Below are 16,424 nucleotides of genomic sequence, written 5' to 3'. Positions count from 1 at the left end.
CTTTCTTCCGTGTATGCACAGAGGAACGTTAATTACAATTTGCGTTTGCATTACACGTGATGCCGTACATTTGCAGTGTGCGCGCTTACTTCATCTTAGTAGTCAATGGCGCAGCGTATCCAGTCATTGCGATTTGAACCAAAACACACTGGGCGACTATATTATTTTCAGCAGACGTATTTTTGTCCAGCAAAGCGCTTGCTAAACGGGTTTAGTGTAGCGAGTTGAGCGGACGCGGCACTGAGCAGATGCGCGAACACGAATTTGACCATGCTATGGTAGAACGGTCACTAACTCCCTTCTGCAATGCATTATTGCCTATATTTTCGGAGTGTTTGCGGCGCATCTCAAACTCGGTGGCGACATTTTTTTTTTCTTCTCAATAGGATTATTTCACGGATCAATTTGAGCAACGGATATTGGAGAGGCTTTGCGTTAAAAAAACTAAACCCAAATGCCACTCCCAACATTTTTTTCTCACGGGAAGCCACGTCAGCAGCACAAGCCACCTGCACGACGTCATTACGGACGTTTGTTCCAATAAAATATCTATTTGGTGGCACCAATTCATTTTTGTGATTTATTGTTTTCTCTTGATAATAATCGTGACATTGGTCTTCTTCTGAATTTCTTTCGGGTGTATCCCTGTGTTAGTGCAATGTACAAATATGCCAGAATATATCCCAGCACAAAACAATTCTGTCCAGGCGCCTCCATTAATAACGGCTGTAAACGACCGCGCCCGGTGAAAAAACGTATTGCATGATTAATTAACTGCAGTAACTAGTTACATAATTTGTACCTAGAGGGACTCGATCTCTGGTTCGTATGAGAAATAAGAGGCCACAAATCTGTAATTTCAGTTTACCCGATCGATTGATCGCAGTCTTCTCTGGCGCGTATTCCCAGTCTGCGTTTTTCACTCGGTTCGCACATGAACGTACGGCCGCGAGTGCAGTTTAGTGTATCCGGCTGCGAAGTCGGGGAAGCAGGGGCTTTTCACGTTGCTGTACGTGCACACACGCACAACAGCATGTGTATCTTTTTAATCTACTCACAGGAGCCTATAACGACATGAAGGTGAAGGAAACATTTCTACAAAAACGGCAAAGCACTCTAAACTGCGCGGAATTAAGGTGGATGTAGGTCGTTAGTAAAAGCGAGCGCAGAGTGAACGCCGCTGAGGATTCACAATTATCGCAAGAAATGCGAGTGCAAGGACGCCAGCGCAGCGCTCGAACTACGGCATTTGCGAATGAAGCGCTCTGTATACTGCCGCGAACCGTGCGCAAGACCTCTGTGCAGTGATTGCACGACCACAGTCACCCGAATGCAAGAACGGAACTACCATAACAGAGCAGTTTGAAATGTCCACGCTCGATCCTTTCGCATTCACGAGCTATCCTGAGGTGTTACAGAATGCCGCACACGTAAACAAAAACCGCGCTGTGCGTATGCGCCAGCGGCATCCGCCCCGCAAATATCCCCTTGTAGATAAAAATATAAAACAAAACACTATCACTCAGTGCGTGTTGGTAAAACGGGGCTCTAGAAATCCTATGAATGCTACCAAAGAGCGATTTCGGCGCGAAAACAAGAGCAAACTGCAGCGAGCGCCCTGAAGCGTAGCGAGGGCGTCTGCTCTCAAGTGACCAACAAATATGATGGCACCGGCACGGAGTTAAAGGGACCGCGGCGCCGCGGGTGAGGGGAAAAAAAAGAGGAGGGCAGCGGAGAATGAGGGAGCAGTTGGCGCTACCTTAGTAATTTTAGGGACCTTACCGCCGGTGGACATGCAGCGCCATCTCTAGCGCTGAGAAGATTTCAACGAGCGGGTTGGTTTTGCCTTGTGCGGAGAGATGGCGCTAGTTCCCGGGCGCTTGTCCTGCGCCAATTTGAAGCATTTGAAGACGGCGCAATATCCACTCAAACAACGGGTTCCCGTAATGTTGCGTCCACCAGCACGTTTGGCAATGGCACCGATGAAGCAGTCTAAATTACATACATTCAGGGCTTTTCCTACCGGAAGCAGGCGCTCCGCAACGGGGGAAGGAGAGTCAGGGGGACTCGATTGTTGACGAAAGAAAGCGCCCACCCCCACCGAGGAGGTCTCAGCACGATTATGCAAGTCGTGGTTCTAAAACAAAAAAAAAAGGCCTGCTTCAGTGGTTCCAAAGCACGAGGTTCAACAAGAATGAGTCATTTTTCCGGAACACATCTCATGTCTCGTCTCGCAAGGAGGCTCCTCATTATTTCATTCCCCATTCGCTTTGTTTCTTCACTTTTTGTAACTTCATACTGGAACATCGCTGTCGTTAAAGTTTTTCTATCCCTGTAATGGGGAAAGAATTATTTACTTCCAATGACTATTCACGATCTCTACTCTATCAAGCGCGAAGACTTTCACAGGTGCATTTCTAATACCACACAAAGTGCACTCCTGCTCTTCACTAATCAAACAAATAATAACCTTAATATGTAAGTTGTTCGGAGTGGATAATAAGCCGTTACTTGAAATAAAGACTGTTTGATTGAGGACTCAGATGTAAAACCCGAGTTCTAACTCTGTGTTGGAAGAAGCGATCGGACTTCGCAAAAAAAAAACATTCCAATTTCGAAAGAAAACGCGCTCTCGTTTCCAGAACCACAAATGAAAAAGAAAAAGGTGAAGGGTTCGCGTGAACATCTCCCGAATAGGCGAAAAATGGGAATCTACTAAAAGCTTCCCCTAAGAATTTCAAAATCATCGTCATCTCGGGGATTGATTTATAATGGGGTTTAACGTGCCAACTCTACACACGCGACAAGGCGCGCCGTAGTGGACGACTACGGATTAAGTTTGACCCCCTGGGGATGTTTAAAGTTCGCCAAAATCACAAACACACGGGTGTTTTCGCAGTTCGCTCCATCAGAAAAGCGCCAGCCGTGTGCGGGAGGCGAACCCGCGTCATTTGGCTCAGCAGCATAGCGCCATAGCCACTGAGCCACCTCGACTGGTTCATCGTCATCTCCGCGATCATCCTCGTCATCATCATCATCAGCAACACCACCTTAAAGGGATTTGGAACCACAGGTTTTGTTTTTGAGAAGAGTGTTTCAGAGGGATTAGTGGTTTTAAAGGGAATATCTCTCGTCACGGTTCAAAAACCGCCACGTCTGAGCAGCAACCGCGGTATTCTGGATTCTAAGCTAGATCGACCGATATTTATACTTCGTCCTGCCGTAGCGTCTCCCGCATCATCTATCCCACTAAGGCACTACCTCATTATTCGCAGGGATGAATCAGCCTACACCTGAGTATTATGGCCCGTCCAACCTCCCTACGCTTCAGCCTGAGGCATTCTGACACACAGGTTCATTCACTCTGCATCGTATTGACCTCGCCCCAATATTTACACATTGAGTTATGAGTGGTCAGTGCATAAGCATCCTCAGATAAATTCAGCGACGTCTTGAATTCTGAACATTCGGTACATCACTATCCTCAAAGATACCCCACGACGTCTTGAGTTATGAACATTGAGACCTCAGGCATGCGAGGTCTAAACTTTTTTCGGGGCTATTGTCCTTCCTAACCGATTCCCGCTTGATCATCGTATTGTGTCACCCACCATGTCATCCACTCGCCCAGCCACCAGTTTTGTTAACGCGGTCCGCCTAAAGCCCTACGAATTACCACGATCACGTTCTCCTTAGCAAGCCCTGAAACGGTGCTTATTCAGCCGGGTGTCACGTGACGTGGCGGCTCTAACTACATGACCAGAGCAAAGGCCGTTGGAAATCTTCGGAAGGAAGTAGAAGAGGCCAGCGACGATTTATTCTGGACTCCGGCAGCGGTTCGTCATCAAGCATTCGCATTGAACTGAACCTTGGAAATACAGGGTGTTTCAGGGAAGCCTATAAGTAATTTCAAAAGATGGGTTTCCGGCAGTAAAATTGTTTTCATTGCGCGAAGTGATAAGGGCCATGGGGGACGCCATAAAACGAGTTCCAATTGCTATTTACGGCAACAAGTAATTCGTACTTGTTAATTAACTTTTTAGTTAGTGCAGTTAGGCGTATGATTGTAATGTGAAAATAGCAGAGGGTCATGAGTCAAACCGATATCCAGCGTTAGATGTGCGAAGGTGTAATTGCCCGCAGAACTATGCGCTGAGTAGCTCCGCCCTCCGAAAGCGCGCTTCTGGATATCGTCGGTTGCAAAGCGCCGCAAAGCCATGCCCCCGTGTCGATGACACTCGTCAGACGTATTATCTTGATCACAGTCAGGCGGAACACGGGAGCGCGTGTCATTCCGTGCGCGAGAGCCGCCTGTCGGCGTTCCGGGTAACTTCGCACGCGCATCACATAGCCTCGTTGCAGACGAACTGCGCATTAGTGCGAAGTTACCCGCAACGCCGACAGGCGGCTCCCGCTCGCGGGATGACACACGCTCCCGTGTTCACCCTAACTGTGATCGAGATAGTACGCCGCGCTTTATCAGAGCGGAGGCGCGCGCTCGGGCAGCGCCCCTCTAGTCCGGCCGCGATAACACGGGACGTACGTTTGACGTGTGACGTCGACACGGGGGGTTGGCTTTGCGGAGCTTTGCAACCGACGATCTCCAGAAGTGCGCGTTCGGAGGAGGGAACTGCTTAGCCCATAGTTCTGTGGGCAATTACATTTTCTGAAATCTATAGCAATTGGAACTCGTTTTATTGCGTCCGCCACGGCCCCTGATCATTTCGCGCCAAAACAACAATTTTACCTCCGAAAGCCCTTTTTTTTTAAATTACCTAAAGGCTTCCCTGAAAAACCCTGTACACCTCTCTGCACCACGCAACAGTATTCTATGTTCTTACCTAAAAGAAGAAGACTATTTTCTCAGCAGTCGGTGTTACAATGCCTGATGACGGGGCGGGAGCTAAAGGCATTGAGTGCCTGACGAGGGCTCCTGACCCTCTGGAGTTCACAACAAAGGATACGCTTAAATCAAATATATATAATAAATTAACACAAATGCAAAAAACCATACCTTTCCAATAATGAGAATCACAAGTTCTACAATATACATAAAAGTTTTTTTTCTGCAATACCTGTTACTAGGAGATACATAGAACACGACGCATTTGATGACTGATTGCCCGTTATGTCCATCGAAAAAATCACGCGTACACACAATACAGTTTAAATTCCTTAGAATGAGACATGCGTAGTGATTGTCATATCTCACTTTCTTTACCTCAAAATTGTTTTCGTGGTTACGTCGTTAGGAAGACGCTTATCAGCAGCCACGTGCCGTACCTGACGGCGTCTCTGACCGCGGGTTGCGACAGGTCCGACAGCACGTCGCAGGCGCATCGCTGCATCGTGAACCCGACCACCATGCCCGCCGTGGTCGCCACCATTGCGAAGAAGAAGATGCTCAGAAACAGGCAGCCGCCGCACGACAGGAACCGGTAGCCTGCTTCCTGTGTTATGCAGCACTGCGTTCATTCAAGACGAGCCAGTTGTGCTTTCAGTAGGCAGTTGGATGCCGAAGTAGATGTGCATGTGAGGGCGGTGCAGCTGGCCCTAGCGTCACTAAATAAAGGCTTTTAGAGTATCCGCACTCTTTTCTCTCATTTTTATGTGCCGCCATGATTTTCATTGATCGGTCGGCATCACGTGATATTTGTTTGCGTATGGGCGCAGCCGTTTTGTTTCTGGGCGCCTCTCTCTCTCTCTCTCTCTCTCTCTCTCTCTCTCTCTCTCTCTCTCTCTGATGCGTGGACGCTAGAGCGGCCGGTCACACTGCCCGTCACAACCGGCGGCGGTTTCGTTGGGAGAGCTAGATGGCAACACTGCAAGCCAGAAACAAAATGGCCCCCAGACGCTTCCGGGTGCACGAAGTATCGGTACTCCTAAGCGTAGCTTATTTAATGACGCTAGCTGGCCCTCGTATACGGCTAGTCTGGCGTGCAGGCTGCGTTCCGATTCGCGGAGAGCATGGTATGCAGCTCACGATGCAGTTAAATTTGGCGCCTAAAGCAACATGAATTTTAAGGGCGCAGTGCCAGGCACCACAGCGAAAAAAAAAATCACACCAGGCATGTTAATAAATGCAAACCGAAGTTTCGTAAAAAAATACAGCATTTTCCTATTATAAACATTGCGTGGTATAAAAAGTAAACAGAAGCGTCTTCACCAATAGTAAGATATACGAAATCTTTAAACAAAAGAAAAAAGTTAATTTTCTCCTAGACTAACTAATGTCTAAAAATGCACTGACGATTACTGCACTCCCTAATGCGAAATTTGTGCGCAACGTGAACTGCAGTCTTCTCGGTCACGGCGAATATCTGCCGCGTCTTAGGAAGTGCTCGCGTGATCAGCGAATGCACGGCGGCGCGCGCTGCTCTGCCAGTATCTCGCAGCGCGTCGCCGCCGACGAGCATGTTGTGTGGAAATCGTCTTTGAACCTCCCGCGTAAATGTCTCGGGGTTCCGATGATCCGCGCAGTAACGAGGAGGCCGAGAGAACACGGGCAGCACGCAGCTGGCGCTGGGCTTACGCTCGGCCGCGCCGCCCTCCCCCTCACACTTTGTCTGCGCTTTATTACGCCGTTTTCTTTCTGCCTTTGCTCACTCGGTTACGACACCGTCCCCGCCTAACTATGGAAGCAGACGTCAAAGTGGCACCAAACGGTGGCGCTGACGTCACTTTGTGTTAGCTTTCATCATTGTTGACCTCGACGCTGTCTCCACGAAGCAGTCTTTGCTGCCGGCTTAGTTCGAACTGCAACCGGGATCAATATGGCGGACGCCCGCTAAGACGGAAACGCCGCCGTCCAAAGGCGAAATCGGAACGCTCGCGGAGTCGACCTGGGTGTGTGTGTGGACGTTCGTCTGGCTTTGGGTGCAGATGTGGATGTGTATGTTGGTGCGTATGTGCAGAATCTGGCTCTAGTCCAAAGGTAGCCTGGCATGGAATCCTGCCAGCAATTTAGCGTGCAGTTCTCGAATATACCGACCGGTAGGGAAACGCCTCGAAATGCGGCGCCGGCGTCACCCCCCACACCGTCCCTACTACCTAGAACTCCCCATTCCTGGTTCCCTACTGGTGGGACGTCTGTCAGTCAAAAATAAACATGCGACAGCTGAACAAAAGTGCTTACATACTTATTCAAATTCCGCCAAACTTCTTTTTCATCCTTCTCGACATACGCTTTAGCTAACACGCGCCGTACATGGCCTGGTTTCGTCCGTCTCCGTGTTGTCCCGCACTGCTTAACAAGTCCTGCAGAACGCGTCCCGGAAAAAAAGTAGCTGCTGGACCGAATCGTACCTCACTTCCATGTAACAGGTTTCTGAGCTCGTTTGGTACGACGGGACGACACGGAGAGAAAACAAACCTGGCTGATGTCAAAAACCATTGAAGACTATTCTGGAGTTCAGCTCCTGCCCAGGTTCCCTAGGAATCTCGGCTGCGCTTTTGGTATAGTGTTTCCTGAGAACGAGTATTGAAATTTATAATGCGTACAACGGCTCCGGAAACATTGTAATCGAGCTCTGGCGCTGTCCTCGCTACCGTGATGACGCGTACAATAAACACCTGAGACAGGATCACTCCTATAAGGAACAGCAGCTGCCATCCCGTTTATCCCTAGTGTGGAGAACGATTTGGAACATGATTTCGTTTCATAACGCTTGCAGCATTAAAATGCCCACGCCTACATTCTGAAGTCTACCCCATTCCCTAGAAATGAAATGACCTAAACGTTTATAAACGAAGCTTTCTATGTCTCCCTTGCTCCGTGCAGCCTACCACCAAAACGCACTGAAGGAAATCCAACTTTACACAATGAGTTTCCAGAAAGGGCACATGGTGACGACGACGACGACGACGACGTGATGATGATGATGATGATGATGATGATGATGATGGACGCAAAGTGCCCCAATAAAAAGCCGCGGCTCGTGGTCGTAATCACCGCGGTCCCTCGCGTTATGAAGCTGACGTCTATCCGATTGTGCTATTCTGACACGGTCGAAACAGTTTGATTTTTTTACTTTCACTTGGGTTATATGGGAGAAAGCTTCGCGTTTTAACCATCTTTCTCTTAAGAAAAGGGCTTCGATTTTTTACCACGCCGTGAAGCCTAGAACGAACTAAGGCGTGCATACACATTATAGGAGCTAACATGCAACGCTTTGTAGAAAAGCTGCAAGCTTCCCTGTCAAATCACCGGGGGTGAATGAATGTCACAATTACAAGCTCTTCTATATGTCTTAATAAAACTGTCGTGTATTATTTCTTGAAGCGCTAACCTCATTTTTGGCGTCTTCTAAATGTGGCAGTTGCAAAACAAATCTCACTGTGGTGAGTTGAAACTTTGCAAATCACGTCACAAGAAAACAAGGTGACGGTGACTGCTGATGAGGGACGTGGCTATGTTGTTATTTAGATGGCGCTGGCCTCACGAAATCATGGCTTTTACAGCCAGGTCTGTCAGTAGAAGATCAGCCAGGCGGTCCGCAGTCGGACGTGCGCTCTTAAACCGATCACTTTAACGTCTGAGAAGATGACTCGCTCCAAGCACGACCATAATAAACGAAAGCCACCCTTGCGAAGGAGAACGTGGTGTGACTGAACGTAATCAATTAACAAGCCATTAAAAGGCACTTCAACATCTCCGTCTCAGAATTTTCGACCGCGATACGTGATTGCCCGTAGCTCTGTGGTCATCGGCATGCACCAGTGTGATTCAAACTGCAGAATAAACTACATTATTCCCAGGGTTCCCGTCCACATTCAGCAGCGACTGCAAAGCACATTTTAGGGGCGAAGCCCCTCAGGGGTTACGAATTTTGGCGTCTCCTGTCGTCATCGTAATCGTCGTCTCATGTAGTCACGGTGCTAAAACTCTGTGAAACTAGTGTACGCCTCGCGCTAGAGAGCTTCGTGATTCAAAGACAAGAGACTTTTACAGCAAAGCTGTATACCTGTACCCCCAACGGTTTCGTCTCCATTGGCAAAAACGCCAAGACGCCAACAATACACTTATACAGTGCATGCTTCGCTCCTGCCCAGGTTTAACGTTAGTGGAGATGGCCCGGGATTTCTTGATGTGGCATACGCGCACTCGAACGAGCACGCCGCGTCATCGTAGCCTTGTCCACAGCCATCCAGCTGTGGCAAAGCCAACGTATTTACCAGCAAGACAGAGAGAAGAACTGCAGGGTGCTCGCGTACCATTTCACATCCGAAGCTGAACGAGACGAGGCCGCTGGAGTATAAGAACACGATGAAGAACAGCACCCCGGTGAAGACCAAGCCGGCCAGCGTGATGAGTCCCAAGTAGGGTAGCGCACCCTTCGGGCCGAAGCTCTCTTCCATTGTCGACACCAATCGATCAGGCAGCGGGAGGTCGGCCGACGTGAAGCTATCAAAAACGTCCATCAGGTCGGTGCCGAAGTACTCGACTTCGAGCTTCACGTCTGCGAACGTGCAACAACGCCGTCGCATTGCTTGGCTGCAAAGAGCTGCTCGAGACGAGACGAGAAGACCTTCCCACTAGACGACCAGGGTCCCCCAACCCTTCGTCACGGCTCCGCCTTCGTTGCCTCGAAGCACTTTCTTCTGCTTTCATCTTTCTTTCGACTTCCCAGCTCACCATAAACGTACAATGAACTCCCGTTAAGACGTACTCGGTCAAGACGAATTATCGCTTATGCCGAACAACGTGGGAACGTTTGTTCTGTCTTCCATAGACCCGGTGCACAAAAAATCCGCTTAAGACAAACAGCATTGCACGTACTCTATGGTTAACCCTTTGATGCCCAAAACTTTAATATGTAGCTTAAGCATGTGAAAACTTTATGATTTAAAAGGACTTCTGACATCACAAATAGCAGGTCAGAAAAAAATTTGGTTCTTTAGGATGGACACTAGGACACACTGGGTACTTGGAAACACTGGCCACTGGCTGCCCATATATCACTTGAACAAGAAAGCTACGTGGATCAGCATAATTTATGGTTCAAGTGAAGACTGTAACATAAATTTTGTTTTGCTATAATTTGTAATAACAACAAAATTACACAATTTCGTTTACCTGTCACGAGCCCATCGAGCTCCCGAGCTTGATGTGAGTTGACACGCGTAAACTATACTTTTTTAGCACACGTAAGTACGTGCTGCCCTCTTTTTTTAAATATAAGTAGGGGAGGAAAAAATATTTTTGGAGTTGTTGCTCCTAAGCAACATTGGTAATCAAAGGGTTAAGACGAACAAGTTTCGAGGTGGCCACCACTGCTGGCGATTATGGGTAGCGAACATGGCAGTCTCGTTGGGGTGCGGTGGGGCATTCACCCGACCAGAGGGGGAAAAGTAAAAGAAAATCACAGCGCGAAGCGAATTCACTCCACGGAGGGAGGGAGGGAGCGAGAAAAAAAAAGAGACGAGGATAAAGCTACCACTTCTCCCACCCTTCAACCCGCGGAGCCAGCGGCAAAGCAAAGAAAAAAAAAAGGACGAGGGGGGGTTTCCTGGCAGCTCTGCTCTGGAGGAGAGAGGCGCAAAACAAGGAGAATAAAAAAGTAAAAAAATTCACGCACCTCCATGAAGTGAATCATGATGAGTGGGCGAAGCACTGGGGATAGTTCTTACCGTAAATCACCCGTGAGAGTGCTTACTGCTGCTAAAACCATTTCCAATCCAGTACAGTACAATTCTATTTAATCCAATCCAATCCAATCAAAATCATTTCCAATCCAATTCAATACAATTCCATTTAATTCAATCCATTTCAATTAAATCCAACACAATCCAAATCCAATTCAATCCAATACAATACAATCCAAATCGACTTTAATCCGATCCAATCCAATGCTCCTCACGCATGCGCAGCACGGCTCTCCAGGATCTCTCTCTCTCTCTCTCTCTCTCTCTCTCTCTCTCTCTCTCTCTCTCTCTCTCTCTCTCTCTCTCTCTCTCTCTCTCTCTCTCTCTCTCTCTCTCTCTCTCTTATTTTGTTCTTGTTAACCTTTTCCGAACTTTTTGTTCACAGATGTTTTTATTTACACGGTGCTGTGCCGTGAGCGCGGACGCCGGACGCCGGACGGACAAGCCCCGTCGTTAAGGTGCTTCGCCCCTAAAAAAGCGATGACGGAGACTCCGTGCTCGTGAACGTAGCAACTCTCCTGACCAACGCCGTTTCGCAGCGGGAGCATGTGAGTTCGCGTCGGTTCGCGCCGCAAGCCCTAGCTTTCTGTCTCTGGCTCTGTCTCTGCTGCTTTGTCGCTTGAGGTAGCGGGTGTGCGCTTTCCGTCACCACTTGTAATGGACAAAATAGGCAAGGGCACTTGAAGACAGCCTTATATCAAGTTGAGCAGTCAAATAAATTACTTTTTTGTCTTTTTCCTGCATTGTAAGTCTACTTCATTCACCGTCTTGAAGCAAGATATTTGCATGCACTGAGTCGGGTTGCCGATTCTTTTTTTGAAAGGGCTTCTGATAAAACGAACTTCTCATAAGAACAAATTATCATCGTCCCCACGAGTTCGTCCTAATGGGAGTTCACTGCATTTTTTTTTTCTGAAAACATGCAATTAGTTACGCTATTTTTGAAATTCACCACCCGAACACAACGACCTGGAAGCTTTCTTTGATGGTGTTTGTTGAATTTCAAGCAGTGGGCAAGTCTTTGAAGAACATACAAGCTGTTCTTTTTTTCTGAACGGTTGTGGCACAGAAACAACGGCGATTCGTAACGTCATAGAGTTGTCCATGGAATGTAGAAAGACATTACTGGCTACTTTGCGCAAGCGGCGTTTCACATACAGCCCATACATTTAGTGAACATTATGCTACAGTCGAACCTCGTTATAACGTAGTAGTACCGGGACAGTAATTTGGTTCGGTATATCCGATATTCGTTGTAACAGTAGAGCTAAAAGTCGGTTCACACCAATCGGTAATCTGGCTCCCGCTAAAATACTTGATACAAAAACACATTATCTGAATATTCGAACATACTATAAACAAGGTAGCCCGTATCTTTCTCCTTGTGGCATTCCAAGGTCAATGAACCGGAACATGAAACGGGAAATTAGAACACAACAAAATTCATTTGACAAAACAGGCTTGCATTCCTATTTTTTCGAGGAAGGATGTGATCTTTGTCTTGTGGCTATTCGAAGCACTGAGCAGGATGAAGCTTTCCACAGTGTCCACGAAAGAAGGGGCCTTTTCTACTTCTGCAGTTTCGGAAGCCGGGAGTTTTTCCAAAGTAGCTACTCAGCCTTCTGGTCCAATATTTCTTCGTTATATCCGAGAGTGCGCGCGGCTCTCACAGTTTCATTTTCGTTATAAAAGAGTAAGTGTCATTGAAATGAATCATGACCAACCAAAGTTCGTATTTATTTCGCTTGAGCCGGTAATTCGCTATGTCAGTGTTTGGTATAACGAGGTTCAACTGTATACCCACGCAATCGTTCTTCTAATTCTCATACAAAAAGCGACATTTTGAACCGGATTGAGGCTAAAAAATATTTTTGGTTTCTTATTAGCTCCCCGCGGCCCACAGAAGTCGCAATGAAGCAGTGATGACCGGGAGACAATGTTTCCTTACATTCTGTACGTGTTTACTAGTTGAGTTTTATCACGGGCATGTCACGATGCAGCACAAATATCCCCTCAGCAAAGTTAGATGAGCAATGAAATAAAGCACATACATCAGAATGTTGCTCGCGGGACACAAAGCACACGTTTACTCAAACTGATGAGGATTATCGCGTGAGCGATAATTATTCCCTCTTGATGAAACAAGTCTGTTATAATACGGCTTTGTTTACGCCGACATGACCACACTACGAGGCATACTTACAGTGACCAATTGAGGACTTATGAAAAAGTAAGTCTTCAACTGCGGCAAGGGAACGAACAGTGCTAGACTACCGCCACCGCTGAACGGTGCAAAAGCGTTGCTGAAGGCGATGGCTTGCTCCAGTTAAGCGCCAGCTGCGCGGCTCATGCGGATCGCGGTGACAGTATACTGCATTTTCGCGCGTATAATACGCACCAACATATGCGAAAATTTCAGTGGTAAAGTACGGGTGCGGATAATACGCGGGGTTTTTTCTTTAGTACAGCTTCACGGCAATGTGCGTTGTGCCGTGAAGCTTTTATGCAGTAACACTGACTAAACCTTCCATGGCAGCGATTGCGCAAAGCATACAAGGACAAGGAAGAAAAAACCAAGGACGAGTGCACTATAACAACTGAATTTCATTAGGGAATTGTGACTTTCGCATTGCAGTCTGTGTATTCTACTTGCTAGATATACGCTTTTTCTGTCTACATAGTGTGTGATGTGTTCCTTGAGCAGTAGCTTTGGTGCAGCATTTTTCTGTATCAAATGCGCGAGCAATACGCGAGGATTTTTTTATTATTTTTCGGCAGGCTGCAAGCGGCGGTGTGGATCATATGCAGGGGCGGGTTATACGAGCGAAAACACGGTAGTATTCTTTGAATATTTAAACTTTAGCTGGGCTGAGTAGCGGGGCCGAAATTCGCGCTGCTTGAACCTGCAGGGACTTACGGGCTCCTGTACGCAGTTATCGCAGCGCTTTTCGATGCATTTCTCTCCTTCCGCGTCGCTCTCACTTCCCTTCCGCAGACAAGTGAGCAGCAATCCTGACAATTAAAGCCGTTCCACTCAATGTGAAAGCTGTCGGAAGTGCAGAGCAGTGATTCACCATAGTTGGCTGTAGCGCCGTTGTCCTCTTACTGCTACCACCCCATTCAATTCAAATTTCCCGCCTTCACAGTGCTCGCACGCCCCCTGCCTGAAACTGCTCCAGCGGGAGTTGTGTTCTCTTTGTGCTTTTCTCACTGCACGTGCCGGCGTTGCACTGCCACATTTTGCGTTTACCATCGTAAAAAACAACCCAACGGGCGTCCTTAACTAAAGGAACGTGGGCGCTGCCGGTTGATTACGTATATTTGCCTCAAATGTACCTGCAGTTTTCCATGCGCTAAACAACGGGAAGATGTATGACAAGCGCCAACGTTTCACGAGTTTCGAAGGCTTATGACTATATAAACCGCTCGGCTTTCGAAGCCTCTGGAGTACGCCGCGAACAACAGCGTTACTCCGGGACGTCGCCTTGGTGCTCGATGTACTTGGGTCGAGCGAGCGAGCTAGGACAAGGCGAGCGCCTAAAGTGCTCTGAACTTAAAAAAGAGGTTACTTTACCTCTGCCAAGGGTTAACACTTTCTGGACAGGGAGGAGGCCTGAGTGCTTCTTTCGCTCCCACGTGACGAATGTAACACTAGACGTCATATTCAACTATTCTCGTCGGTGGCCGCCTCTAAGATAGTAACCGAAGTAACCGGAGTAAGATACTAACCGCCTCTAAGATAGTAACCTAAGATAGTAACCGGAGGAGGCACACAATATGACTACTACGAGCGACGTCTGTCATTCGATGTGACGGTCTTTTTTTTATGGCGCCTGTGTACCGTGCTTCGACAGGGAATCTGCGTCACCATAGCTTGGAAGAGCCTGCACGGCGGTGCGCTGTGGCAGAAGGATCTTAGAAAGTCGCCAAACATTGCCCGGCTGCGTTACAACCATCACAGATGCTGAGGAATTTCGCCAGTCTGACTAACATCGTAAAAATCTTTCTACGCACCATTTTAAGCGAGAGGCGGATTTCGATACGACAATTCATTTGTGGGAAGGCGAGCTGATGAGTTCTGATCATGCTGACCAGATATCTCTGGTCGCCCAGGCCAGGGCAGCAGTCAAGGCCCAAATGTGCCTGACTGAGGCCAACCTTACCCACCGAGTACCGGCTCAACCACCACTGTTTGCTGCAATAAACCTCTCTCTCTCTCTCTCTCTCTCTCTCTCTCTCTCTCTCTCTCTCTCTCTCTCTCTCTCTCTCTCTCTCTCTCTCTCTCTCTCTCTCTCTCTCTCTCTCTCTCTCTCTCTCTCTCTCTCTCTCTCTCTCTCTCTCTCTCTCTCTTCTCTCTTGTCTGTTTCCTGGAGGACTACAAATACTCCATCGTACGCGTAGCAGATTATCTTTCGGCCATCGCTCCAGTGCCCGGCGCTACGTTGCATTTCCCTGGTCCTATCAACGCACTTACGCACCTTCTCACTTTCCTGTGCCTTCCATAGACGATGGCTTACCTTTTGCCGTTGTTGCCAGAGTTTGCACAACTCCTGCCCTCGTCAAAGGCAACTGGGAAACCTGCGAGCACGATTTGCGCATAGTAAAGATATCCCCGGTAATAAGATCTCCTCTTTTTCCCCGTGCTCTAATTTCGCAGCTAATCACGGAACAAATCTCGGAGCTTGTCACAGCCGTCATTCTTTCTAGCTTAATCTGGGCATGATTCGTTTGTGAATAACCAAACTTTTTTTACCACGAGCGAGTTGACATTTCCCTTTAGGCTGACCGCAGCTCTCCCAGAACTATGATTGCTGAGCTCTCATGTGGAGCGTTATGCGAAAAAAATTCCCGGACTTACTACTGACGTTGAGTGATTGAATTGTGTTTCATGTCACTTTTAAGGCATGGTTCTACGTTCCAAAAGCATGGAAGCCTTCAGGCGTAATGCAATGACAGCCACGTTTAATGATGAAACGACCCGAAATATTTCATCATTCAATGAGGCACATTCAACCGTCTTGGTGTTCAAAAGAACTCAACACGGGGACGAAGAAGAAAAAAAAAAACGACGACACGAACCTAACTCCTAAATGTTTGGGAATTTCTTTCGGAAATGTCTTTCATCTTGAGCGAGATGAACGCATCACGTGAAGTGTAGAATTGTATTTCGTCGTCACTCATCATTGAACCATTATGCGCTCGGCGAGCTCCTCAAGCTTCTGAATATGGTTGAGCTATCTACCAGGCGCTCCAGGCGTGACCTGATTGTTCTTTTGAACTGATTTCATTCAAAATTTGACTGCGCTTGTCTTGTGAGCTCTGTTCACCTGCGAGTGCCAGCAGACCTTTCCGCCCGCATGGATGCTTCCATGTAGATAGAACACTGATCTTGGCACCAGCTAGCCGTTGCCAACATCCGTTTAACAACCTTTTTTAATCCTATTGACACTTTTTGTGATGACACGGTTTTATTGAGGCGCCCTTCGAGAAATATGATATTTTGAATATGCCTGCTGCGGAGTGGTCGTACACGCACTTTCTCGTTTCTTATGAGCCCTATTTCAAGAAAACACTTTGGGTATGCTTGTCTGTGTTAACTCATGCGTATTCTGCACCCGACCTCTGAGCTGTTGTTATACATAAAGCAATTTTTGCCTTATTTGCTCACGCTCCAGTTTTGTATCTTTCTGCTCATTTGTTTTTACACTTTTTTTTACTTACTTCCTTTTCATGGTGTGTGGTCTGTTTGTGTTCCTTATATTATTCATGTACACAGTGCA

The 16,424-nt window shown here is 47.6% G+C and overlaps 1 protein-coding gene across 1 annotated transcript in view; it reads right to left on the bottom strand.

The window, feature by feature from the left end:
- LOC144139813 (uncharacterized) overlaps positions 1-16,424 on the bottom strand; it is a 110,406-nt gene that overhangs the window by 51,860 nt on the left and 42,122 nt on the right. Inside the window, exons 9-11 of the mRNA XM_077672065.1 lie at positions 15,162-15,222; positions 9,214-9,458; positions 5,284-5,465 (exon numbers count right to left, since the gene is read on the bottom strand). Coding sequence (XP_077528191.1) covers positions 5,284-5,465; positions 9,214-9,458; positions 15,162-15,222 — 488 coding nt within the window. The remainder of the gene's footprint in view (positions 1-5,283; positions 5,466-9,213; positions 9,459-15,161; positions 15,223-16,424) is intronic.

The sequence above is a fragment of the Haemaphysalis longicornis genome, unplaced genomic scaffold (genome assembly GCF_048455015.1).
Source record: "Haemaphysalis longicornis isolate Haplotype H1 unplaced genomic scaffold, Haemaphysalis longicornis Haplotype H1 scaffold_5, whole genome shotgun sequence".
Classification (NCBI taxonomy): domain Eukaryota; kingdom Metazoa; phylum Arthropoda; class Arachnida; order Ixodida; family Ixodidae; genus Haemaphysalis; species Haemaphysalis longicornis.
This window is presented reverse-complemented; position numbering and strand designations above follow the sequence as displayed.